Source organism: Athalia rosae, chromosome 2 (assembly GCF_917208135.1).
Source record: "Athalia rosae chromosome 2, iyAthRosa1.1, whole genome shotgun sequence".
In the NCBI taxonomy this organism is placed as follows: Eukaryota; Metazoa; Arthropoda; class Insecta; order Hymenoptera; family Athaliidae; genus Athalia; species Athalia rosae.
Window position 1 is genome coordinate 6,484,243 of NC_064027.1, and position 27,839 is coordinate 6,512,081.

Below are 27,839 nucleotides of genomic sequence, written 5' to 3' on the forward strand. Positions count from 1 at the left end.
TCCAATAGAAATTTTTGGATCAACGAAAAGGCCAAAGAATCTTGTATTCGCGGGCGCTGAATTCGAAATTCTACTTGGCAGCGGACCACCAATCATCAGTCAACGCTGACAGGGTACGTAAAAAGTATTCTCGGGTTGCTCCTTTTGCCAAGAGATGACGTTAGCGTCCCATTCTTGACAGATCCCAGGAAATATGGCGGCAAGTGTTTACGACAACTGATCAGTGCTGTCTTAAACTGTGACCACTCGAGCCGTACTACGGTGAGACCGATCCGCGGTCAGAAGTCGCGAAATATTAGCGAACGGAGTTCAATACGCGCGGTGATCGTCGTTTATAAAGTGGCGTGTAGCTAAGTGCGATTACGAGAATTCTAACCCACGGTAGACCTCAGTTCGATCATATATCTGAGTGAATTAAATATTCCTTTTCATATCGGAATAACTGGTGTCGTCTCTTGGAGAGTTGGGCTGCATCTGGATCACCGAACTTTTCCAGGGAAGTACCCGGCCGACGTTTTAACTGTGAGTGAAATTCTTCATTTTTTATCCGTAGCTCGAACAATGATCTAAGCTCAGGGGTGGTCAAATTTGCCTAATAATGTCGACCACCGCTACTTCAAATAGCTTAAACACAGCCCTCGTTTGACAGTGCAAGACTTGATACGGAGTCCACCATCTTTGATTCTCTCCCATTCAACACGCCGCGAATACTCGGGCCCAGATTATTATGCCAATCCTCGGTTACATAATTCTTCAAGTTATACAGGTCACACAACACCTCCAAGTATGATGCACGAATTAACAAGTTGATACCAACGGTGGATCGCTCCCCTGGAGTACGAACGTCGAGATCCTCTGACCCGGTCATCATCCCCCTGCCATTCATTGTCACTCCTTGACGTAAGTCTCATCGATTTTTAACCTTCCGTATGAACCACCTGTATTCGAACGTTGTAGTTGTACGATGTAAGATACAAACTGGAAGAATTATACCCGTGTTCTTAGCGTGGATCCGAACGTGGGACGAAATCGTCTCTGCTTATTTATGCATAGTGAATACAATGATTTCCATCAATTTCGCAATCGATCGCCACAACTCCTACCTGTGCGATGATTTTTGCTCCACCAAATTCACCTGAAGTTGTACGAATTTATCATCGGAATGATCGTTCGTCGGTTAGCTCTGAGAATAAATTTACATAGTCAGAGACCCGATCGTCACTGTTCGTTAAATCCAATCCGACGATGATACCTGAATTAAGATACCTCTACGTGCAGGATTATCATTATTATATCATCCAATAGTTACCGATCGCAAGGCTAACGATAGTGAAACGAACGGTGTACGTCGCATAAATTTCCCACCTTCGGATGATTAGGTATCGCGTGTAATCCGAGTCGAAAACTGATCGAACAAACGATGTGATATAATCAGGCCTTGATATATAACTGATGAGAAAACTTGCGCTCGTGTTCAGGCATTCTGAGAATTCTTACACTGGTATTGAAAGCCAACTGCAATGCAAGGAGAAATTATTATCTATACGTAATTAAGAAACGCGTTGTTGAATATACATATATATTTTGTTTTGTCTTCGGCAAAATTTTGCCAACTGTTGACGAATGAATTGGCGCCAAACGAACTACTCTGAGAATTCTTTTGTACAACTAAATAAATTGAGGAACATTTCTTTAAAAGAAAAAAAAAATCACACGTGTGCGCGTATACGGTTCGCCATTTCTCTAACGACTCTGTAGTTCGTTACGTTACGTGTTATGCGGTATATTCGCTGATGCGGTAGATTTTAATGTATATATGAGCATTATGTGCTGCAACACATATCCTTAGTATACGTCACGTAAGCGTGAGACAATAAGTAATGCCCCCCCACATAAGACCCGCTATATTCTACGCTGGGTCGTTGCACATGATGCATATGCACGTGCTCCGTTTTTGGTCCATCTTTGTCGACGACTCAAAGCGGATCTGAAAGAAGGTCGAGTGTGTTTTATACGAAGAAGAGCCATCGTCGCGTTTTAAAACCTCCCCTATGTCATACGATGCGGTATATTTTCACTCCTAGACTATCTCCTAGCTGCTTTCGTGATTAAACTACGCCATAGAATTTTCATACCAGGTCAAACTTCTTGACCTTAGCGCAAATAATATGATGAAGCAGAGTCTTCGATTATTTTGTAAAAGATCGAATTACGGCGAACGATGGATGAAAATGTCGGCATCGCACATAATTTGACATTTTTCACGACACGTACTCAATCCTTGGAGAAAATTGTCTTCGTTCAAACTTCGAGAACTCGAAGCATCTCGAGATAACGAACGTCGACGTTGCGTGGGAGGAAATCTGAATAATTCGCGCGATGTTTTCGCCTCTTGCACGAAGAAGTATATACGTTCCGGAATTCACTCGACTGATTCTCGAGTCGTTTTTGAGTGGGGGGTCAATTGGGCGACCAACCCCTGCAAAGAACATCATGCAATGCAGCTAACTAACCAATTGCCGACGCGTATTGGGTATCTCTCATAATACCGAGCTATGAAATATAACTCGAAGAGTTCGTATAGAACTCACACTGTACGACGATGGACATTGTTATCAAATAAGCAAGAATATTATACGAGCGAATGTCTGCATACCGATTCAACCGCACCGATGTCACGTGTGCCGTGCAGCTAGGTATCATATGCGTCACCTGCTTATAACTCGAGTGCGCTCTCATCACTCGACGTATCTCCGTATGCAGCTCACGGTTTTACGTATTCAAATTTACTATCGGAAACGATCGCGCGGATCAACTACTGTATCGGGGAGCGGAGCATCAAGAAGACTGGAAATACCAAGGCCGTGGAGGGTAATTGTTACGTGCCAATCACCGCGCGGTGGGTAGACGCGAGCGGTGGAAAAATCTCCATTATACAGTTTCCAACTTTTGCAGTGTTGGTGTCAACCCGTCAGTCACGCTGTTACCCCGATGTTTCGGTGAAAAAAGAAAAGCCGGTTTTCGAAGGGATATACTACGGTATAATGATAACCATATATTTGCATCAGCTATACAACGTTTTCTCATCGGCGAAATGTATCCCGAATCAGGCATCGATATTCCGCGAGCAATGGATGCCCGTTGGCTATATGGATTCAGTTTCAAACCACGTAGAGGTATTTGAAGCGTCTGCCGCGTGGATGGATTAAAAAATTAGTGCTGAAACGGCAGCGGCAGCAGCTGGACTTAAATTCGAGCATTACACCCGTGTATATAATACATATACATGCGCTGGAACTGATTACGAAGGTTTGCCTCTTTGTCGTCCCCGTATACAGCTCCAAATTGTGATCATCGCTCGTACGAAACAACGCCGTAAACGATCGAAAGATCGGCGCCGTCGCACGAGCGGTGCACAGACAACCGAGTCAGTTATTCGATCACACAAGTATATATCCAATAAAATAAATTTCCTCACAAATTGACCCCACAGATTGGGGCACCGAGCGACGCGCCGCAACGACACCCGTTGCGACAAAATCATACATGTACGTACGTACGTACGGTACCTATGATATAAGTACGAGCGCACGACCGTTTCGCGAATACACGTAGACGACGTGTAAATGTGCGGGAAAATTGTGCGCCAGGTGATATCTTTGAGGAAAATGTGTGTCAAGTCCTCTCGTAGTTTCTAAGCCTGGAGCTATTTTCAATCGAGCCAAAAGCGACCCTGCTTTCAATTTTGATCCCTTATATGAAGAAGCAGGGGAACTTAAATACCTTCCGACCTGCGGACCTTCGTCGAGGTAGGGTCTCCAAACTATGTTATATCGAGGGGATCGATACGACGCCGGCGTTCATTTCAACGAACATATTAATGTGTACACATAAGACTTATAACCGTGAAAGTTATGGTCGGTATTGAACGCATCTGAGATAGAAGAAAAGAAAAAGAACAAATTTGACGAGGTGTATAATTTAAAAAATCGTCGCTATAGCCGCTTCTTCGTCGAAGAAACGATCGGTTATTCGAAATATCGTATATATCATGTGATACCCACGTACACGTTTCATTCGCAGTTATTTTTTTCTCTAACCACGAATTCTATAGCATAAAACTACCTACTCTTCGCTGCCCCGTCGAGATATCGCGAAGACTCCTCCGTCGCGTTGACATTTTCTCTGATTGCGTCACTCTGAACTCCGATCCGATTTCTATTATTCCGCAAGCTGCGACGTCCGACTTCTGAATTTTATCGAAATTAAATAATATACGATGTCTTTGTCTTCGTCGCGTAATGTAACGTTTTGGAGAAAACATGTATCGTAAGGACTTCTCGTCCAATGTCCTCACTTCCTTTTAATTTCATAATAAACCGGAATCAAATATCTGCTAACCGGTTTGATGGTTACGTATAATATTTTGATCTCCAAGGAGGAAATAATGCGATTGAATGAATAAGAAAAGAAAATTACCCTGTCGTTTTTTGTAGAGAAAATTCTTTCGTCGCGCGAAGGACTGGTAATCACCTTCTTCGTCCTTTACACTGCACGAGGACGACATAGGTGGTGCGCTCACGGCGGATCAGCTGCCGCCGTTTGAGTCGAGCAAATATGGTACTCAGTCGTATTAAGGGATGAAAAACTAATCCATTGAAAATGAGTGGAGTCTACGAAGCCTAAGCGGGATTAAAAATTAATCGTCGGATGCGTAAAACTTGGAAGTGATTTTTTCCGCGCTTATACTTTGGGCGAAAAAGTAGTTCATCGTGCGGTGTGTAAGAGGCGAGGAAATCCCGGTCGGCTACCGATGATAAGCCGCTCATCCCGACGAAGGCTGTTCAAACGAACGCGGAACGAAACTAGCTTTTCTATCTTCATTCACACGAGAGTCGTCGACTGCCAGCTAGCCATAAAGGAAGTTCAAGTTTAAGGAGAGAAGAAAATGACAAAAAGATATTAAAAAAATGAAAACCTGCTTACGTGCACCTCCCGTATTAGCCTTTGTAATGTTTATCTTTTCAGATACGCATACATGTATTCATATAGCCCGGAGTTAACACACGTCCTTTATCTTATCCCCGTGCTAACTTTACACGCGTAGATTCTTTTTCCCTTTTCTCTTCCTCTTCCTTCTTCTCTTTCTCCTTTTCCTTTTACCTGGTATAACCGGTAGGTCGTATCAGGGTATAAAACTCCAAGTTATATGGGCACGTTCTCTTCACTCAGCCACTTTAATTTGATTGCCCGCCACTTGACCGAGCTTGCGATGATTGAGAAACTGCAGCAATACAATGTTTCCGATGTCGTTTGCCGCTGCTGCTCCACGCTCGGATCAAATGAGACCGCGACTCGTGTGCGCGTACAGGTAAATAGGCGACAGGTGCGTTAATTCGTGCCAAATGAAACGCGCGGATTGTAATTGCTGAAAATTACAGCACCGCGCCGCGCCGCGCATTACGTTATACTTTTGTAATTACCTCGTATATTTATAGCTGCATTAAATGAATAAATTTCAAGACTTTATCTTATTATATATCCGTATCGCGGTATACATGGCGGGCAGATGTCAACGTTTGCATGCCTTCAGCTGTATACCTATATTCGTGTAGATATCGGAGAAAGCGATTTCTCGGTGAAACGAACGTTTGAGTTTCTTTATATAAAAAAATATTTCGATGTCGGAGGAACGGGAAACCTGCAACGTGCGGCGCCCACGCATTTATACCGTTGACTCGATGTAATGTACCCGATTTTCAGGGACCCAAAAGCGGCAGATGCGTTCGTTCGAACGAAAAAAATTGTCCACACGCAATTATGTAACCTTCAATCCCTGAAAACTGGGAAACAATTTTTTCAGCTGTAATCGTCGTTCGCGCACTACTTAAATTCCAATCCGTCGACGTTGTACGTCGCTCATCCCGTACAGCCACGTGCAAAATGGGAGGTATGTAAAAAATTTTCCGAGTAATCCATTAAGGTACGATGTGCGTATATTCGCCCACGTTATATTCAAATTAACTTCATACTCGGCAGCGCGGTAAAAAATTGTAGTATACACACGATACTGAAATCTAGAAGAAAATATCACTTGACTCGATTCGAGACGATGAAAACGAGCAATCGCCGAGATTCTCAACATACCGTATCAGTGGTGTGTAATTTGTATTTACAAATTGTGATTCCCTGCGTGTAATTCATATGAAACGTGCGTGAAACGTAAGTACGGTAGTACACGAGAAGGACTTTAGTCTATGACGATCGCGCATCGCCACGAAGAATGATGCGACAACAGCGTAGGCGTCCGTTTACAAATATGATTCATTGCGGAGAGAGGCTATTATGAGAGAAACCGTCGTCGGTCTCTCCGCAGCACTGGTGTCAGTTGACGTGACAATGGTAGGTATAAACTTATATTTGACTTACGGACTATCGAAACGGACTATGCTGCCGCTGGGCGGACGATCGCCCGGTAGTCCGTTGCCTTCGTATCGTTTTGTCGTCGCGTCGCGTGTCACGCGTGTCCTCTTCGTCCTCTTCGTCCTCTTTCAGTCCCTTCTTTCTTTCCATCGGTCATTCCTTGCATGAATTTTGTGTACAATATCCGAAGCAACGCATCCAAGCACGATGTTCCGGAAGCTGCAACCTCCGATCGTATGCGTCAGAGCCGCATTGTGGAATTATTTTTGTTCAGAAATTTGAAACTTGGGCCCGACAAATTGGTCGGATGAAACGACCATCGATTAAGATGATGTTAATTACCGATATATACCTAATGACATGCGAACCGTAGATGCGACCGTCGTATCTTTACAGCTGAATCACGTCGACGGTCAGGGGCAAAGTAGAAGTTCATGTGTAAGAATTTATATTTAATCGTTGGATTATAATTTTTACCGATCGTCAGCTTCTAAACGATGACGCGCCCCGCGGGGTCGCGGTGTATGAGTTACGCGGACACGTCTTCGGATCGATATTCAAACGACGCACTCCTGGCCAAGAATTTTAAATTATTTTCCCCTCTTCCCATCAACGATAACCGCATACATTTGCCCCACGCACGCGAGTTTAGATATATAATGTACGAGTTGTTATGTGAGCTTATAAAATTACTATCAAACTCTGTATAGTCTTTATAATAGAATGAGGTATAAGGACCCTAATATATTAATACCAAGTCTCGACTAAGCCCGAAATTCGATGCGTGATTGAAACAAAATACAATTTTCACCTACATATCGAGTCCATAGATGGACGAATAAGATTCAGCCCTCCTTTGTGAAAAAACTGAACTCGTGCGCGCACCTGGGTGATATTTGAAATCAGAAGAAACGACCGAAACGCAGCCCGCTGCACGCCGGTACGTTCAGAAACTCGCACAGATCGCGTGCCATTGCCATTCGGCGCAGTTCACCCTTTTCCCCGTTTCATTTTCACCCTAAACTCCGTAGGAAAAAAAACGCCCCAGTCGGGTGGCCGTACCGTTAATTGTAATTGTAAGGTCAGCCTTCGGGGGTTTGTGACGGGGGCTGGTAACGAGAAAACCAAATGCGTCGCTCTGCAACGGTAAAAATATTCTAATTACACCAACGAGCAGTAACCACTGCAGGGTACCCATTGTTCTTTCAGCTCATTAACCTAATTTCTCTGCGGCGTATATACCTATACCCATGTGCCCTGCACCTTATCTATTAGTAATCTCGCGTCAACTTGGGGGCACTTACAATTAGTTAGTTAACTACACGACTTTGTGTGAAAATCTGATTACGACGAGACCGCGCCTGGAATACCCATGTGTGCTGTGGACATCGTATAGCGTACCGCAGGATCGGCATTTTTGATCATTATGAAAATCACGTGAAAAGTGAATTTTGCCATTGCGTTCGACGGCCTCTCTTCGGTAACTATCGTAGCTGGTACCTTCAGCTATTACACAGCCCATATACATACATACGTATATACCATTGGCGTTGTTACTCGTCCTGCAGACGGGTTGTCACGAAGGGTGGGGCGTGAATGCGCGATGCGCACCACATGCAGGGGGTGCTGCCGCCGGCATCGTCGTCGTCGTCATCCTTTCGGTTCCATCGTCGTGTCCCCGCGGTAGATAGTTAGTTGTTCGTCTGCCGGACTCGCGTTCGCACTTTGAAGGCGGATGAACGAACGAACGAACGGACGGACGAGCGAAGTCCACACCCTCGGCGCATTGTATACTTTACGAGTTTCATGTACTTTATAATATACATATATACATGGGTGTGACGACATCGAGTATATAAATTAATATAAAAGAGAGACACGAGTTGTTTTCTTAATATCATTCGGTCGACCGGATGGACTGATAAATGGAATTAAATGTATAAATTCATCCTTGTACAACTTGCGTTTAATTTTGCACAATTTCAGTGGCTTACGAGTTCTGTCGCTTCTGCGGTTGGTGCTTTTTTTTTTCATTGGTGGAATATTTTTGGAGAAGTTTTTAACGATACGCCTTATCGTGAATTATTCATCCATCCATTCATTCGTTAATTTATTTTTCATCATCACCGAACAATTACATTCTCCTTGTCAAAGACTTTATAGGACACGCACTCGCGTATACGTACGTATATACGGCGCGTTATTGTACGGTTAGTGTATATATTACATCATAACGATGTGTCTACATATGTCGTATAACGCCCATTATGTCGCACCGTCACGATAGCAGCGTTTCTCTCGTCTTTTAATTTATGCTCCTTTTTTCCATAGTTTATTTTTTTTATCTCCTTAATTTTTTTCATCAAGTCTACTTCAATTTCGCACAAGTTCACGGCGTTGCACCGACTCCGCGTCGCTTCCAATTCAGTTTTTGTACGACGTAAATTAATGTGGGAAAGTTCTGCAGTCGTACACGTATTGATCAACGTTACGATATATTCTCGTTGTATTCGCGATTCAAGTAGACAACTGATCGTCGTCGGACGTTTCAACGTGCAGCAGGATTTCGTTATCGATCTTCGTTTAGTCCGCATTATACATATATATATAAGCACAGGGGGTTACTTTGGAGTCTGCCCGCTATTCCGCATACACGGCTCCCCGCGTAGAAATATCCATACATATACGTATGCAATAACGATATATCCGCAACAGTCGACGACCTCTCGCGAATTTCCCTACATACACCTGGAGCGGGACATTTCCGAGTTGCAGTCCATAAGTCACATAATATACGTGTATATATAATTAGACGTCGGTGGCGCGGCGTAGAGGTATAGGCGCGGAAAAGCCGGAAGGACCGTCGGACTCGACTTCCCGCCTTGTCCCGGTCAGCGCGTGCGATGGACAACAATGACAACCGCGTCGTCGAGCGGCGAACGGATATATCTGGACTCGCGAAGATCGGAGGAGATAACGCGAAATATACGACGGAGGCGCATTCGCACTTGACGCGCAGGTGAATGGAACGAGAAGTCACCTACTCGTTTACTCCCCGCGACTCCTTCTCCTCCTTTTATAATGTAATCCTCCTTTTTCCATCACCCTCCTTTCCCTCCGAGCGACCGCGAGTCTGTACAACGACCAACGACCCTATGTCTAGCTATTTATAAACTAACGCGCTTCTCTACGCGTCCCCGCGTACATTCGAACACACAACGAAAGGAACGACGCGACGACGCGCGCGTGGCTTCACGCGAACGGTGTGTATGTACCGCACTTCTTAACGGGCTCGTCATCGTTTCTTATTATATGCACCGGCTGTACCCGTCGGGGCGCGGGATGATCGCGACACGCTTTACTCGATCCTCGATCCTCGTCCACGTCCTACGACGGGATTGCGATTTGACAAAGTACAATAAAACGAACGAAAAATCGTGGCTATATTTTATTGTCGTGCGATCCGGCCGTTTCAGCGCGCCGGGATAAGTATCACAATTGCAGGAATACCTCGTACCGCGATGTGCACCGCCCGCTCGCTGGTCCTTCCGAACGACGCCCGCCTAACCTTTGACATCCGCCTTTATAATATGCGGTATATAGACGTATGTACATACAACGTCGTACATATGCACCAGGGTTTCACGTCGTCCTGCACATATAATCCAGCTTTACACGTACCTTTTATATACATATGTATCTATGTATATATAGCCGCGAACTCTGATGTTTCTGAACGTGGGAAACCAGGGTCATTTATGTACGTACATGCATACATCTGTCTGACAATAAAGCTCTGGGAAGATCGAGCATTCGCGTTTAATTATATATATACATATTATAATTTTCATTGAAAATGAGTCAGTGCGTGTAAAGCGGATGAGAAGATTCCGTGGTTAGCTCGTTTATGCATCGCGCGGTTGGAATTTTTATTTTATTTTATTTTATTTTATTTTTTTTCATTTTCATTCTTTTATCTCCGATCCAATTACGGGTATCTAATTTCTGTTTGCGAAGAGGTACTTACGTACGTACGTACATAAGGTGATTCCCTCGTGCAGTTAGTTTTGTTGAGACGTCGGTGCGCGTCGCGGCGCCGCGCTGTTGCGTGACGTACACGTACACGTACGTACGTACCGTACGTACGTACATATGGCCGTGCCCTCCCGCCCATCAGATTGTGTCTAAATCGGTACCAAAACCACCCCCGAAGAGTATTCTGATCTGCTTAACCGTTATTCCACTACACGTCGTACTAACGCGCCGCAATCTTATAGTAAAATTCTCTCGCCTGCGACTCAACTCTAAACAAATATAAAACACGTACAAAGATCAGCTGTATCCACGGCACCGAATTTCCTCGCGTCGATACAGACACCTGCCGATACGCATTGATTTGATGCGATAGTTTTTTTTTATCATTGTCTTTTTTCTATTTCGAAATTGAAATGTACACGTTATGTATCACGTTGAAGATGTGCGTAAATGCGTGCGTACGTACGTATCGATAATTTAATCAGTTATACAGCTAGAATATATGACGTTATGCCGTTATAACGGTAGCGCATGTAATACAAGGATATAGCCTCCAACTATATGTATTATATATTATGTTTATATACCATCGCTTCACGTACGCGTATATATTCGTATGTCCTATCTATCTGTATACACAGCTATGATGCCGTGGACATTGCATATGCGCATAACGTACATATCGTGCGTTATAGACATGCGTGTGCAATGGGCAAACTTGCGAATGCTCGCGAATCTTATCCCTGCAGCGCGTGGCCTCGAATCGTTATTTTTATATAAACTCCGTTATTGTTGAGATACTTGCAAGTTGGAAACGGTGTTGTTACTCGCTATCGTCGAACAGACCGCAATTTCACATCCGGCAGTAAAAGCGAACAACTTGCCTCGTTATAGTTGACGATGAAAAAAAGCTCAGCGTGATATCCGTCGATGATCGTTGCGTCGTACGTATATGTACGTACATAGATTTGCCCGTGCATCGAATCGCCGACGATTTGCAAAATTTTCACAACCTGTGGCTGTTTGAGAAAACCGAGTATATATATTCGACGCGTGTAATGATAATAATACGCGATAGAAAATTCGGCGGGGCGCGTGCCGAACGCGGCGTGAATTTTTTTTAGCAAGTTTTTCGAGCCTCCGTCGTGCATTCCCTCGATATCTGTCGACGATTATACGCCTCTCTGTATCGTACGCTTCCTTATTCGGCCACCCTTTAGCGGCACCGTGACTATGCCTTACGAATAATCATCAGGCCGCAGGTGTCGACGCCGTCACGTAGACCAGCATCATTTCGCCGTCATTAGCGCGATGGATTTCCATCGTCGCGCGAACACCTTCTACGGTGCAAACTGAATTTTCCTTTTTCTCGACCGTCCGAGAAATCTCTAGTCTGAACCGAAATTTCAATGAGTGAGCTGACGAATGAGTTGACCTGTCCGCCGCGAGCATCGATTTGGTTTTTTCAGTTTCGTAGCGTGTACACCGCGAGGGTTGAAGTTTTTTTTTCTCCATACAGATCCACTTTTCTCCCAGGGGACATTTAAGTGCTGTATCTACCGTACTCATATCCGTAAAGAGAGAGAGAAAGGGGTGAGAAATTTTCTTTCGCGTAAACATGATGTGCAGTGCAGTGTGGTTGACGCGGTGCGTATAGCGAGCTGCATCGTTCGAGGTCAGTCGGGGTCAGTTATAGAGTCAGAGCGGGAGCGAACGCCGGCGGGGGCTGCAGGATAGGAGGTGGTAGACTCCGTAATTCCGGTGGTACTGCAGCGTCGCATCGATTTTCCAGGTCGTCCAGACGAATCGCTAGGAATAGATTCTCCCCTCAACGGTGATCTGGCTGTCTAGCGCCGAAACCAGAAGCAGGTTCGCACGATCGCTGGGAAGCCCTTCTTCTCGTTATGCACCACGTGGTCAGCTCGGCAGGTAGCTCACCCCTCGTCGGTCCCGTGTTTCGATTCCACAGTCGACCGTTTTCAACGGAAATCGGAACACCGAATTAAGCGCCGATTAATTCATTCGGCGTCATAGGGGCAATCGTCGGTTATTTCAATCGCGCGAATGACGCGGCAACGTCAGTCATCTACATCGTTTTAAAAATATACTCATCGCGCGACGACCTCATCGCGAGCAGTGCAGACACAGCGCAGGCCAGCAGATGGCTCGACTCAGCGCGGGGCTAACAACATCGAGTTTATAGAGTCCAAAGGACCGAGTCAGCGGCTAGGAGGGAAGACCTCTCGGAGGTTTTCTCATATTGCGTAACCGTACGCGGCACCCGGCGCGGTGGGGCTGAAGCTTCTGGCCACGCTGTCTGCTGCGACCCTCCTCGCTCTTATTTTGCTCGCTATATGCCGCAAGAAACGGCACAACTTATCGCCTATCTCGCAACGATTACTTTGCTCATTGAATCAGAGTAGTGACGAACCCGACGCGACAGCTGACGCGTGTCGATTTCCCGCAACGGAGCGATATAACGGGTACAAAATGTCGCAGGGAAGCCCTGCGTCGATCGACGATCGAACGAGCGAAAATTAACGACGCATACCATACGGTGTACGTGGTGTAGCGCACGTCGACCCTTTTGCAACAACGAGGACTGGAATCATGACCGAGGGCAGCGACTGTAGTTATAAGGAATTACGTCTGCGATCGTCTTCCGGTGAACAAAAGTACACGAGCTAAGGTTTCCACATTGCGCACGTATATTACACGATAATCTCCGTACGTATGCGTTATTTAATTAACGTAAACTTGCTGCAGAGATAGCTAATTCGTATTGCACACCGCGCCCGAGCTATACGTACGTTTTCATTTCTCCATAGTATACATACGTACAATATCTATACATGACTAATACACAGCGAAGCGCTTTGTGGGGATAAATTTATTCATTCCTCCTCGGATATTCACTCTTATGTGCATCGCACGGGGTGGGAGATTCCCCTTTGCATGTCTACCGAGCGTTAATTATATGCGTAAAGGTGTGCGTATCGTACGGAGGCCCGCGTATATGTGCACGATATGCCTGGCTGTTATAACACGACGTAAGTAAAGTATAACATGCCCAGCGCAGAAATTATTATACTACCTCTTAGCACCGGCAGCAGGAGTGGGTTATTCCGCTACACTTATTTCTATAAGTCGGTATTGCTATGCGCTAGGATTATCCCGTACAATTGGCTACTATTCTTTTCTTCTCTATAATTACAGTCCCCTTTTTTCGAATATATATTCTATTCTGAAACGCGTTCTCTCGCATCTCCCTCGCTTTTATTATACCAGCCGATGCATTTCGCATCGGATGATTTTCAGTTATATTCAATGCACTCGAATGAATAGAACTAACGAAGTTGAAGGTATGTACATACATATAACCTCGCGTTTATTCGTATTGCAGTTCCACATTTCCGCAATCGCGCTCCGCGCTCTAGGAAACTCGAGAAATAATAGTCGCGTTGTTATCGGTAGGGGAAGACGCATTCGTCGCCGTCAAGTGGAACTTTGTAAAATCTAAATCAAAGATGGGTGTACATAAAATATATCTAGGTATGGTACCTATAGGTATATACAACATATACACTTTGTGTCGGCGCCGCGTCACAATTCACCCGCTTCTGCGGAGGGGGTTGGAGGGATGGGTGGCCAGAAACGTAACGAAGAAGGGAGAAGGCAGGGAGCGACGGACGCCCGACGTCGCGGCGCAGACTGCCGCACCCAACATAGCGGCTCTTGCTCCGCACGCGCGACTCCTGTACTGTCCTGTACATATATTTCAACCCCGTTTCGCTTCCGCCGCAACGCTGTTGCTAGGTGGTTGTGTCCCTGTGTCTCTATATCAGAGGATTTTTGATCCTTCTTTACACTCCTTTATTTTTTTCCTTTCGTCTCGCTTTTCACTTTCATCGCATCAACGCCAACGATTTCTCGTATACCGGACGTTCGATAACGCCGATTGCTTACAACGCGAAGCGGGATAACGCGTGGATCGTATCTCACACATCTTATACCCCTACACCGTTGTGCGTGTTCGCGAGTGTATGAAATTCGTTCGAGACAGACGTGAGGAAATTCGCGGTTAGCGCAGCGTCCGGCATGCACGAATTTGCAATTCATTATCCTTAGCGTCAATTTATTTTGTTCAACGTATAATTATCACCTCGTCTCTTTTCAATTCTAACTCTGATAAGTGCGACACGTACCGCGAGTGCCGTCTCCTTCATACATCAGTTTTTTTTTTCTACAGATTCGAAATGATTTTTCTGGAAATAATTCTAGTGTGAATGACAAACGTCCGAGTGGTTTCTCGTAGCCACAAACTTATACGGTTGAAACTTGTGCGACGTATGCCCATGTGTAACGGACTGTAATCGACGGTTGTTGTAAGGTGATTGTGTCTAGGAAAGAAAAAAAAACCATATTTGTGCAACTGTTGAAAAACTTTGTCCATTGTGTGTTTGCCGACGAGTCGGAGATAATGGAGTGGTTACTATTGTTACTGCGGAATACTGCCGCGGTGAGATGTTGATCGATAACATAATTGAAACCGTCCAATAGAAACCTGAATTCTTTAATGTGTACATACCTACGTATGTGTGCTCGCCATGTATGCTAACGGTGCGGTATGAATCGGTGCTGAAAACTTTGGGAGAAAGAAAAGTGGAAGACTAGAAAAGGGATAAAAAGTTTCGGAAAAACGGAATAAGATTAACAAGGGGGTGAAACCAAAGTGAGGAGACCACATCGAGGTCAGCCGTTCGGATGAAGACGGCTTAGGATGATGGTGGAGCGCGTCGAAGGTCACCTCTTCATGTATCGACGTCCCGTTTATCGGGTCTTCCAGTATCTCGAAACCTCCGAGTAAGTATCATTGTATGTAACGTCAGTCGCAATAATTCATTCCAAAATTAAATCACCGCGCGATATAATTTCTCCCCAAATCCTGACTGTGTACTAACGAAAAAAAAAAGGGTGTGCGACGAATGCGGCTGCAGTATTTCAAAAGGGGTATAACCTATAGCTACATACAGCGATTACCATTACAAAAACTTCGAGTGGCTGCAACAAAGCCGGCGAACAAACTCACCCCACACGATCACGCGTGAATAAGAGTGAAGCGCACGCTGCATGGATCCCATAGCGGTAATATAGCCACCGTATAGGTAGCACAGTCCGTGCAGTTCTTCCGAAGACTGCAGGGGGGCTGTCGGTGCAGAGGTCATAGATCGGGTTTGGGGCGAGTTTGTTAGGGGGTTGCCAGCCGCAAGGGTGGTACGGCTACTGCATCGTACGATTCGTCGATCAATGTTTCTCTTTTCGAAGCTATATACATCTAGGTATTATCGTTTCTACCGCGGGCTGCATCGGAGATCGTCGTAGCGATATGCAGCGTTTTTGCTCCCGGAACCCGAAGATACTCAGACACCCTTGATACAGACGAGTGGAAAAACGATCGCGTGGCTGTCAGCTCAGCTGCCAACTGGCGAATGGGTTTTTTTCCATTACGTTCGTTCTTTCTTTTGGTTTCAAACACTCGATCCCGCATATCCGCGACTATACTTATGATGTGAATGCGGTAACGGCACGCGCATAAACGCGTAACGTCATACACCGATGCACCGCTCCGAGTCACGTGACCTCCGAGAAGGCCATCGCCTCACGAAGGTCGTCTCGGTTTAATAGGGGCTACAATTCAAGTCACGAACTTTCATCGTACCGCTTGCGCTACGATGACGTTCTTCCCTTCGATCAACTTTCGACTGCAAGCTTTGTCGAACTACCCTTGTCACGCAATGAATCTCGTTAATAATACCGTACATAATACTATACAATTTTCCACTGCACTTGAGTATTATATAATCTGTATATAAGTGCAGCTTGATTCAATAAATATTCGATCGATGAAACTGAGCACAAGAATTTCAATTTGAACATCCCTTAGTGCTTGCACTTGTTGAGCTTCAAGGACAGATCGTTTGAATATCTAAGTTCTAGGTCTTTGGCAGTGGCTCAGCTTACAATGGGTAGGCCGATGTCCCTCATTGGCTCTGTTGTGACTCTAGGTATTCCGATTCAACCGACGAGAATGTTCTGGGGGTAGGTCGCGGTGTTTGTCGCTTTGGCAACGCGATATAGGTATATTCAAACGTTGTGGGTACGCTCGAAGATCAGGGAAAACGTTTCCTATCAATTCAGATTGGGTTGTCGGGTTCGGTTTTATTTGAAGATAAAGCTCCGTGAACCGCGACAACGTCATGGGATGGGTCACCCGGAATCCGGATGTCTGTGCTCGAAAACTGGGAGATATCGTTGTCAAAAATAGCCCTTTTCGCTCAGCTTATTCTCCTATCTCGACTGCGGAAGTATTGGAGATACGCTCGGTTCAAGGCGCAACCTTATTACACAGGACGACCTGCTCGCATCATTGGTACTATAATATGTATGGTATCTAAAAATGTGCCGCGTGGACCAGACAAGAATTCTTATCCGATGTTCGCAGGCAGCGGCTCTCGGGATGTTGATCTTAGAAAAAATACTGAGAAATAGCACAGCCGCGTTTCCTGAAACGGAAAAATTTTTGTTTCAGCCATGAGGGGATGAGCGCTGGAAGTGATGGGGGCGTCGGCGTCCAATCTGGTGGTGGAAGTGGACGGGGCACCCCGCCGCACGGCTCGCCTACCCCAATGGACAAAGCAACGCTTAAGGTCCACCTTCCGAACGGTGTGTGGAATTCGTTTTTTGTTTTTTTTTGTATCTCATCCTCACGAAACAATTCTGGTTCGATTTGAACATGAATTTTATTAGGTGGCTTTAACGTCGTGAAATTTGGAGATGCGATCGACGTCAGGGGGATAATTTCTCTGGTGACTAGTCGGCTCGCGGTAGGTTCCAGACAATATCGTCATCTCTACGCGATGAGATTGCACCATCCAGGTTCTGGTGAAAGCTATTGGCTACATCAGGACACGACGATGTACCAAGTTCAGGAGAAATATGAACGCAAACATCCCCACAGCGAATGGAGGTACGAATTGAGGGTGCGGTATCTACCGCAGAATCTCAATGACCTCTACGAAAAGGACAAGGTCACGTTTTACTACTACTATGATCAGGTAGGATTGTGTTACAGGTTATTATTCAAATATACTCCTTTAATGACTCACGGAGTTATGCAACGCTCGGCTTTAATCTCATTTCCGTATGACACGTATCTCGTAATTCAAGGTGCGAAATGATTACTTGAGCGCTACTCACGCTACCCTAGATCAGGATGTGGCTGTGCAATTATGCTGTCTCGAAATTAGGTACTTCTTTAAAGACATGCCGCAGATTGCCCTAGACAAGAAAAGCAACCTGGAATACCTGGAGAGAGAAGTAAGCTCGCTTCTATTGAAATTTTCGTTCTTCGCGCGTTAGTGACTCGATCCATTATTTCACCTCCGCATTTTTATTCACAATCGCCGCAGGTAGGACTTCACAAGTTTCTTCCACGAACTGTCTTGAATGGTATGAAGCCGAAGGCACTCCGGAAACTGATTCAAACGCATTTCAAAAAAGTAGCCGCTCTCTCGGAGCTGGAATGCATGTTCAAATTCTTCGACCTTCTACGATCCTACTACAGATTTGATCAGGAGAGATTTATATGCGCGCTTGGGGTGAGTCACGTTGTGTCACGTATCATGAAAATTCATAGCGCTACCTCAATTTTGGCGCGCGGCTGATATAATTCTGCCCAACTTTCGTCATTTTTAGTCGAGTTGGTCTATACCAGTTGAACTAGTCATCGGACCCGACTTGGGAATTTCCTACATGGCACATCGAGGTGGAACTGTGGTGAGTCGTAATTTTATATGTTAAACACGCACCCCCTCACTTTAGATATTGTATCCGCGTCATTCGGATTACCATATTATACGAACTACGTAACCACTTTTCTTACAGCCGACAAGGATGGCAGAGTTCTCGCAGATCCAAACGATTCAAACTTTGGTCTCAGATTGTAAGGAGCATGCAAAAGCTTGTATCAAGCTTAGGGTTGCGGGGGCTGCAGAAACTCTCAGTATAACTTGCTCGAGCTTGGACCAAGCTGAGAGTCTCGCGGATCTGATCGACGGATACTGTCGGCTTACCACAGGGAGCAATACGTCTTTGTGGAACAGAAAAGGTACGTCATTTATTCCTTTCACAAACCCTCTATGAAGATTCGAACGCATTGGTACACGGCTGTATAGCGCTCTCTTATTTAATGTTTCTCATTCGCTTACAAGCTGCTTCCTGGAAGAATTATCCCTGCCCTTGCAAAGGTTTGTAGCGCAATATCTGAGGGAGTTTCCAGACGTCCTGGTCCTCAATCGTTTACGTATTACTTATCTTACGTTTTCAGATGCTCATCCCCCAAAGTATCGACACGATGCGACAGATAGCCCGGAAAAAAACGCTGGTGGTAAGACGGGGACTATTCTCTCCGAAGACTACGCAGAGATCGTCGATGAGGAGGGGGATTACTCGACGCCAGCTAGTAAGTTACGCCATTATTTTTCTCTATTCACTCTGTACATATATTAAAAATCGCAGCAATTTTTTTAACTCATTATAGCTCGGGACTACGAGATTGTTAGGAACCAAGTGGAGTTGGCAGAGATCATAGGAGAAGGACAATTTGGTAATGTTCACAAAGGATCCTACCGGGGTCGCGATGGCCAGGTGGTCCCTGTGGCGGTGAAAACTTGCAAAGTAGACGCTGACCTTGCGACAGCGGAAAAGTTTCTCGAGGAAGCATGTAAGTTTTGCAAACATTTGTTATAGGTAATTTCATTAATAGAACGACGAGTGGCTCCTCTAACTGCTCATTTCTCCCCATTTCACGATCAGATACAATGCAGCAGTTCGAGCATCCACACATTATACGGCTGATAGGCGTCTGCTCCGAGGCACCAATATGGCTAGTGATGGAACTCGCAAGGCTTGGGGAAATGCGCGCTTATCTTCAGTCCAACAAGCACAGACTCGACCTCGCCACTCTACTTCTCTACACATTTCAGTTAAGCACGGCTCTTTCCTACCTCGAGAGTAAGAAATTTGTACACAGGTAAGTGATCTGGTCGATTAGACTATTTTTGTGTACTTCTGCAAAGACTAAATTTCATAACTATGTTGCTCTTGTTTTTCGTCGCATGCAGAGACATAGCTGCAAGAAACGTCTTGGTATCGTCAAACAGCTGCGTCAAGTTAGCGGACTTTGGTCTAAGTAGGTGGGTCGAAGATCAGAGTTACTATACCGCTAGCAAGTGCAAGTTACCGATAAAGTGGATGGCTCCAGAGAGCATCAACTTCCGTCGATTTACTACCTCTTCGGACGTATGGATGTTCGGTGAGTAAATGAACTACATTCCAGAGAATCTAAGAGGGGTTGAAAAATCAGCAGGGTTGTAGCGAATATGTATTCAAGAAATATATTCCGTCATATCACAATTATTTACGACTGTAGGTGTTTGCATGTGGGAAATCTTGATGCTGGGCGTCAAGCCATTCCAAAATGTACGGAATAACGAGGTGATACGGAAATTGGAAAACGGTGAGCGACTTGCACTCCCAAACCACTGCCCTCCGCGTCTGTATTCCCTCATGTCTCAGTGCTGGAGCTACGAGCCCAGCAAACGACCGACGTTTAAAGATATACGAGAAAACCTGCAGTAAGATGTCTTTCAAAGCTAGTATTATAGCTTAAATTGACAAATCACTAAATCTAATACTATCTGTTATATTTAGTGAAATTCTACGAGAAGAGAAGCACCAACAACAAGAGACGATGAGGCGAGAGAATAGAAGAGTACAAGCTATGTCTTGGGGTATGTTGAATTGCCATTTTTCCAAAGAAAGACTTTTGTCTGAAAATTTAATTCCATATGGTCGATTACAGGTGCTGACGAGGCTCCGCCACCGAAACCATCACGGCAGCCTCAGAATCCAAGTGAATCTGGTCCTGGCATGAGCTCAATCGCTCCCGTCTCTACGTACATCGTTGCCCAGAGTCCAGAGGTCCTCGCGCAGCTTCTGAAGGATAACCAATCTCGGGGGGTATGTCCCTCCGTCTACACGACCCCCGCATCCCCATTCAATACCCTCGCTGTTCAATTCCAAGATGAGGATCAAGCTCTGACAACTACAATCGCTACTGACCTGCCCTTTGCTCTCGACCAACATGCCTCCTCTGAAACGCCACTCCCTTCTTATAACGAGAACCATTCCCTCGATACAACGACCCTTGAAGACGTTGACTCTCTCGATAGTAGCATAGATACGATTTCCCCACTATTATCTAGCTTAACAATGTCGGAGTCTGGTATGGTTACGCAGACCCAATCTCCATCTGCGGGTAGAAAGCATCAGGTCAAGGATACCCAAAATTTATATTCCGTTAGTTCGAAATTAGTTGGCAGTATTACTGGTGACCTGTATTCCCCTGTGCAAAAACTCGTCTCCTCAAATCCAATCCCGATATCTTCGTCTTCATCTTCTTCATCACCAGCTCCTGGTGCCTGCGGCGAGATTTACGGACCGGTTGTTAACTTTACGCAGAGCTCCGCGATTGTGGGAAACCTTAGTCAAAGTCCAAGTGTCGGTAGTAACTTCAGTGACGGCACCGGCAATCACGGAAGTGCGACTACCGAACAGATATCGTACGGCCAAAATTGTAGCACGCCTCCACCCCAAACCTCAGCGAATCAATTCGGTAATTCCTGCGGTGGTCAATCTTTTCCCAGTGGTCAGAATGTGAGTGGTGGTAGTAGTGTTGGTGGTGGTATTTGCTACCCTCGTAATGCCATATCGTCGAGTACAGCCGTTCCCATTTCGAACGCGGAGTGCCTTTATGGGCCAGTAATGAAATTCCGTGCTAGAGCTGCAGTACAGAGCCAATGTGTGAGCCCTAAGTCATCAACACCTCCTAGCGTTTCGCATATGCAAAATGCAAATGCAAGGAGTAATATAATGTATAGTCCTACTCCAGGGCATAACTTTCAGCCACAATCGTTTTACCCTCAGAATCATCAACAAGATCAGCAACAATTATACTCGAATATTGCGCAGACGAGACCACCTATTTATGTAGTCCGAGGTCAGAGTCAGGGTCAGTCTGCCCAGAACTTTCAAAGACAAAATTCCCAGGGTCAGTATATCGTTTACTCCCAAAATCACCAGTTTGATCAACAAAGTCAAATGAACGGTCCGAATCCTATTTATACCGCTCACGCGACTCCCACAAATGTCGCGCAAGCACAATGCTTCGGGCAAGCATATTCTGTACACAGTCAACCAAATCAACATGCAACCCCTTCGCGCCCTGTTCAATCATATCCAAATATAGGCGATAATAATTCCGGTAGTCAACCACAAATGGCATCAGTCACTATCAAAGGCCAGGTAGCGCAGGGACAATTTTCTACCTCTAATCCTGTATCGTCGCACACAAGTCAACATACCCAAGTTGCAACAGGGGTGAACGTCTCTCATCAACATACTGCAGTACAGCCCCAATTAGCGACTGCAGTACCGAGATCGAATGCTCCCCCCTCATTGGCGATCGGAATAGCAAAGATAACGACGTTTACACCTAATAAAAATGATGAACAGTTGACCCGTTCAACGGACAGTACTTTGTCTAGTTCCTTGGTGTCGTCAGCCGTTAGCGACAGCACAGTTTCCTCTACCAGTCCGGCGACGGAGGAAAGCCAACAAGATCAGGTTTGATAATGGCTCTTAGGAATGACGATTGCATTTTGCGGGAATGCAACAATACGTGCATACATATCTTTGGTTTTTTATTTCAAATTGAACACTGTATTATCATTTGTCGCAATACTGGTATATAATTTTGAGTCCAATGTTGAATGCACACAATTTTACACACTTCGTTTCGTTCTTAGCTATGCAACTAACGTGCGTACCTGGAGACATACATGGTTTAGCTCTCTGGGAGATATTTTCTCTACTTAGCAACGATAGCTATGGATCACCGGTTCATGAGTGTGATATTCAAACAACCAACTATTTGATATTTAAGGATTTCTTCGAATCCTAGCTACTGATCCAGTACCAAAAATTATCACTTAAAATCCACCTGGCTCTACAATATTGTTTTATTCTAGATATGATATCACCGTGACTTGCATCGGTCTTCCTCTGACATCAAACTCTGTACTGTCGAATCCGGTCGCACCGAGTTTCTATTACATTGTTAGTGCAGGCCTTGTATTAGCACCTTTCCACTACTGATTTGGTTTTAATTGATTTTGCAGGGTAAATTTGGCTGCATTGTAGTAGGTTGGTTTAAGCATGAAGAATGTTCCGTTGCAATGTTTTACTGTTTGCATGTCCACCTCTTTACAAAAGTGTATTATATCTCACGACCTTCTTTGGTCACATGAAACATACATAATTTATCTGTTAGTTGAGAGTAATCGAGATATTTCCTGGTTAAAAATTTCAATTATCCAACAGAAAATCGTTTCCAATTGACCAAAATCTAGAATGCATGTTTCCTAAGTAATTAAATCATTTAAATTATTGTTTGAACAAAACGTGGCAACCTTTAATGATCTTGATATCTGAGTGCCATCAAAGTAGAGCTTGACTTCTAAATTGGGCTATTAAAAAAGAATTCAAGGTTTTGATACCCCCAATGATCATTATTCTGGAATATGCCCACCATTTATAATTGTGAATTCAGTCAATTGTGGGTGAAAACACAATGTTAAATCATCAATTCTCCAATCCTTTGTTTATATATATATTTCTTGCAATCATAGACATAGATCAACAAGATATACTTGACAGATCCAATGATTCCATTAATTTTTTCAATGATTTTTTTTTCAGCGAAATGCACAATCTCAGATCTGTGAGAGTACTAATGATATATTCAGTCACAGCGTGGACGATGAACAGAAATTACTTGAGCAACGGTTGTTAGAACAGCAACGCCAGTCTGAAGAAGATAGCCGTTGGCTTGCCAGGGAGGAGGTATTATGCATATTCGTTATTTTCAGTTTTTAACAAAAGATGAAACCACAGTAATTATCTCGCATTAAAATGTTCTCTGATCGCAATTTTTTTAATCTCTGTAAAAAGCACAACTCTATGGCCCTTGCCATTGTTGCTTATTTTTCGATCAATTATTATTTTTCGCCAATACCATGCTAGCTTTTTTTGTCAACGCTTTCAGAAACGACTTTCAATCGCTACAAGCGGTGATGAAAGTGGAAGTCCTTTAGCACCTCGATCGGTCACCCAGTCACCCAGCAATGAAGCCACTCCGATCAATACAGGTTCCCTTGGTTCAGACAAGGGTTCCGATAAAGTTATCATTGTCAAGGTGATGAATGATATTAAATTAGTAGCTAATATTACATTGATATAATAATAACGAGCTTTATTGCATGTACTAACAATATACAACAGCTTTGGCTATAATTAGTTGAAAATTAGTCCAATTAACATAAAAATAAAAATAACATTCCAGAAGAAAATCTTTTGCATTGTATAGATGCTGTATTTGAATTGATAGAAACGTGACTGTTATCCAGTTTTGATCGAAAATGTTACAATCTTGAGCCATGACATTGCGACATCTTATTTGCAGAAAATGGAACCAACACCTACTGCTGACCTTGATAGGACCAATGACAAGGTGTATGACTGTACAACGAGTGTCGTTAGAGCTGTTATGTCTCTTTCCCAAGGTACAAGCATAAATTTTTCTTCAAATTCTAATTCAAATTCAATTTGTGTCTTATCTACAGAAACTCTCAAATTTATCTTCATTATTGACATTATAGGAGTGCAGCAAAGTAAAGCTGAACAGTACCTGGAGTTAGTGAGAAAGGTGGGTGTCGAACTGCGAGCTTTGCTAACATCTGTGGATTCGCTAATTGAAATTCTACCTGCATCTGCTCATCGTGAAGTGGAAATGGCGCACAAAGTTCTCAGCAAGGATATGGCGGAACTTGTTTCTGCTATGAAATTAGCCCAAAGTTACAGTGCCACCACATTAGATGCAGAATATAGAAAGTAGGAATTTCAAAGAAAATTCTTTTATGCCAGTTTATCCGATGCATGTTGATGCAATGATTATCTATCAAATAATTTTCAGAGGAATGTTATCAGCAGCACATATACTGGCAATGGATGCTAAGAACCTCTTGGATGTCATCGATTCTATACGAATTCGCTACCCTTACGTGGATAACCAGATTTGTCAGAAAACTGAAACAAGTATTACACCTGAACCATCAATAGAAAACAAATTTCATTCCAGCCAATCTGGAGAGTTATTAAGGAGAAGTCAATCAAGCGAAAGGCATGGATCAATGTTTAGGCAAAGCCAAAGCGGAGACCTATTGCACAGAATGGGCCAATCAGTTGAAAGAACATTTCAGGTATAAAATTTCACTCTTGTACCTCATTAAAAGATTTCGATTCAGAGGAGTAGAGAATTGTTTGGTACTTATACACTGTATATAATCATGCAGTATTATGTGGATAAATGAAGTGTTCCTAGATTGACGGGAAAATTAATAGATACCTCACTTTATTTTTAGGATGGTCAATCTGATGTTAGCTGCATGTCTACTTTAGAGCGAAGGGATCAAATGGTCACAAATAGTTTGGAACGAAATTCGACGGCAAGAAGACAAATGGCAACCAATAGCTTAGAAAGAAAAAGGCCGTCTCTGTCATGTAATAAGGGTCCCTCCAGTAACCCAGCAAATCGTCCCCCACCAGTTCCCGTCTCCTGTAACATTGTACAGTCAATTACTCCTGTAATACATCCAGGTCATGTGGGTACAACTAACATCGCCAGCCAAAATTCTTCCGTCTTTACAGCTAAAAGTAAAACAGCCAATGAAACGCCACCAAATGATAGCTAACAACACAACTCAGATCGAAGCGGGCATCAACCAATTCTCTTGAAGGCTGTAAAGTTATGCAACATAGAGATACAAGAAATATGATTCAATTTCTTGCGATAAATAACGTAGCAAACAGATTTTACGTGTAGGTGGTCGAATGGCGATAACTTCTCAGTTTATGTCCCTTGGATAGCATTTACGGATGTGATTAGTAGTTCTGCTTTTTAGCTCTTTTACACTTTTCAATACAAGATTTTTGTCCCAGCGTACTTATAGACAGGACAGTATTTATTAGTTGTAGATTAAGAAGATTTGTCAACAGACGAATTTAATCATAGCTGTGTACTGATATCAAACTTGCAACTCCAAAGTTTTGAAATTATCGTGAATATTTGTTCTTATAATATCACGTACAGGTTAGTCGTCAATGACTGTGACAATTCATTTCACTATGTTTCTACTATTGCTGATTTTTAGACATTCCAAACAGAGGTAGCCAGACTGGAAATTATCCAATTATGTATCAAATTATTGTTTACTGTTGGCTCTGATCGATATGACTAAAAATCACAATACATATGGTGCAGCTCTTCTCAATAAGCGAAATCATGTTATTTTTTTATTTTTTTTTTTTTTGTGCATAGGCTTGTTTGGGAATTTGAAAAAATCCAGAAACATTAGTCCAGATGCATGTGACTATCTTTAGGGTTTTATGTGAAAGCATATTATGATCAATAAAATCAGCAAACAAACATGGCTCAATGAGACGCATAGTAAAATTAGCTCTTTGTAGCTATCCCAGGTTTGTATACCTAGAAATATTATAATGCACAAGCAAAAGTCGCCAGTTGATTCTAGCCAGACTATAGGTAGGTCTATTGTACTTTAGGTATGCATAGGAAAATTAAGGATATTCATACAGATTAAAAAAAGTCAGTCATCTTGGCTGCACATGAAAACTCAGTCTCATAAATTTTACAATTTTACATTTTTTTTTTAAGTCAGTTTTCTACAAAACTTCTCCATATAAAGAGATTGATGATAAATTGTAAGTAGAATTGAATGTTGATTAGATGAATATTTTGCATTTCGGAACAAAGTTTGTACGAGATAAGCCTGATTTTCAAAATATTTCCCAGTAGAAGCGTATTTTTACAAAAACTTGTGTTTCTTTTCCTGTTCGAATTAACATGGAAATTCCTCATTACCTGAATTGCACAATTCTGTTATCATATAATCAAAAGGTTTGCTATTGCTAAATTTTGCCTCGATAACAGTATTGAGGAAAACTGGCAAAAGCGAGTAGATTATTATTATAATATGCAACTTTATATGATTGTTAACTTGATAATCAAGTGCCAAACAGAATATGCATTCGTGTTGCAAGGCTTTCAAATTTTTATGCTTGCATATTTTTCAGTTGTACATGAATCTTTAATAAGTCGTACGCTGATAATATGTAGAAATACAAAAATCCCAATCTCTGTCAAAGCAACGTGGAGAAAAAAAAAGTAAATTTCTAAAAATACTCTCATTGATTTTAAGCTGGAGGAAAGAGTTGTTTAAATGCTAAGAAGGAATTGAACCAAGGCTACCCAATCTTAGAGTCTTTTAACTACCTATTAAAAATCTTGTAAACTAGATTATCTTCAGGCATTGATCCATAATTCGTCGAGCTTTTCATTTAAGCTTCTCGTGTATGCACCAATTAGGTTTATCGATGTGTCGTGAATAAGAAAGCAGTAAAGAGCGATTAAACTTTATGTTCTTTCAATACTACGCATAACGCAAAAAAATTATTATTCTTATTGCGATCCGTTCTTTTCTTATTGAACGTAATTGACAGTCAAAGCTGAATACTAGACAAACGTATCGTGCATTTAGTAGATTATATTTTCTGACTGTAAGGTGTATTCGAACGACAATTAGAATTCATTTGTACTGATGAAGTGAATAGTACATAGCTATTATTACTGCAATATTTATAATTATTACAATTATTAAAGTTACTTAGAGAATGAATGATCATTATTACATATGTTTCTTGTAAAAATCGAAAGGTCTAAGCTGATGTTAGTGTTCAAAAATGGTACAATTGTAGTACATAGTATAAAAATTGTAAGGGTACCAAATTGAAACGAGAAACTGACATCATTTGTTGTTCTATTATATAACACATAACACTGCATCAAGGTACGATAACGAAGTAATCACATGATTAGTTGCATTGTATATATAAAAAAAAAAGATTAATTAAAATTCGTGGGAAGCGATTGTAGCTCGATGCAGTGTGGATGAAAATAATGTAATATCCCTGAGAGTATGAAAACTCGTGTCCATAAGCTCACAATTTTTTCGAGTTCAAATGTATATTTTTCATCATATATAAAAAGACATTTTACTTATTTTTCATGTTATAAAATATCGCACTGTCCCCTTAATTTTTTAGATCATAAATTCGTCCTAATT

General features: G+C 43.1%; 1 protein-coding gene across 9 annotated transcripts; it reads left to right on the forward strand.

Moving 5' to 3' along the window:
* The first annotated feature begins 102 nt into the window (after positions 1-102).
* LOC105684650 (focal adhesion kinase 1) lies at positions 103-27,775 on the forward strand. Of its 9 annotated transcripts, none has more exons than XM_048650607.1 (22): positions 103-522; positions 767-900; positions 17,048-17,181; positions 17,266-17,573; positions 17,686-17,835; positions 17,928-18,116; positions 18,214-18,294; positions 18,403-18,625; positions 18,729-18,764; positions 18,845-18,979; positions 19,058-19,240; positions 19,333-19,549; positions 19,641-19,831; positions 19,949-20,153; positions 20,230-20,309; positions 20,381-22,203; positions 23,338-23,481; positions 23,684-23,833; positions 24,101-24,200; positions 24,297-24,528; positions 24,611-24,896; positions 25,059-27,775. In XM_048650607.1, exons 3-22 carry the CDS (start codon positions 17,058-17,060, stop codon positions 25,386-25,388), a joined length of 5,187 nt encoding a protein of 1,728 aa, XP_048506564.1. In that variant the 5' UTR covers positions 103-522; positions 767-900; positions 17,048-17,057; the 3' UTR covers positions 25,389-27,775. The 9 variants fall into 9 exon arrangements, with proteins under 9 accessions (XP_048506564.1, XP_020707165.2, XP_020707170.2 ...); XM_020851506.2 differs by lacking the exon at positions 767-900 and adding an exon at positions 14,708-15,321; XM_020851508.2 differs by lacking the exons at positions 103-522; positions 767-900 and adding exons at positions 7,601-8,633; positions 14,708-15,321.
* Positions 27,776-27,839: the final 64 nt, after the last annotated feature.

Excerpts from the sequence above, each read along its gene's own strand:
- LOC105684650 (XM_020851506.2), top strand. The coding sequence starts at position 15,239 with ATGATGGTGGAGCGCGTCGAAGGTCACCTCTTCATGTATCGACGTCCC. Across the intron at positions 19,241-19,332 it reads AAAGTTTCTCGAGGAAGCAT|ATACAATGCAGCAGTTCGAG; the intron begins GTAAGTTTTGCA and ends TTTCACGATCAG. Across the intron at positions 22,204-23,337 it reads AGGAAAGCCAACAAGATCAG|CGAAATGCACAATCTCAGAT; the intron begins GTTTGATAATGG and ends TTTTTTTTTCAG.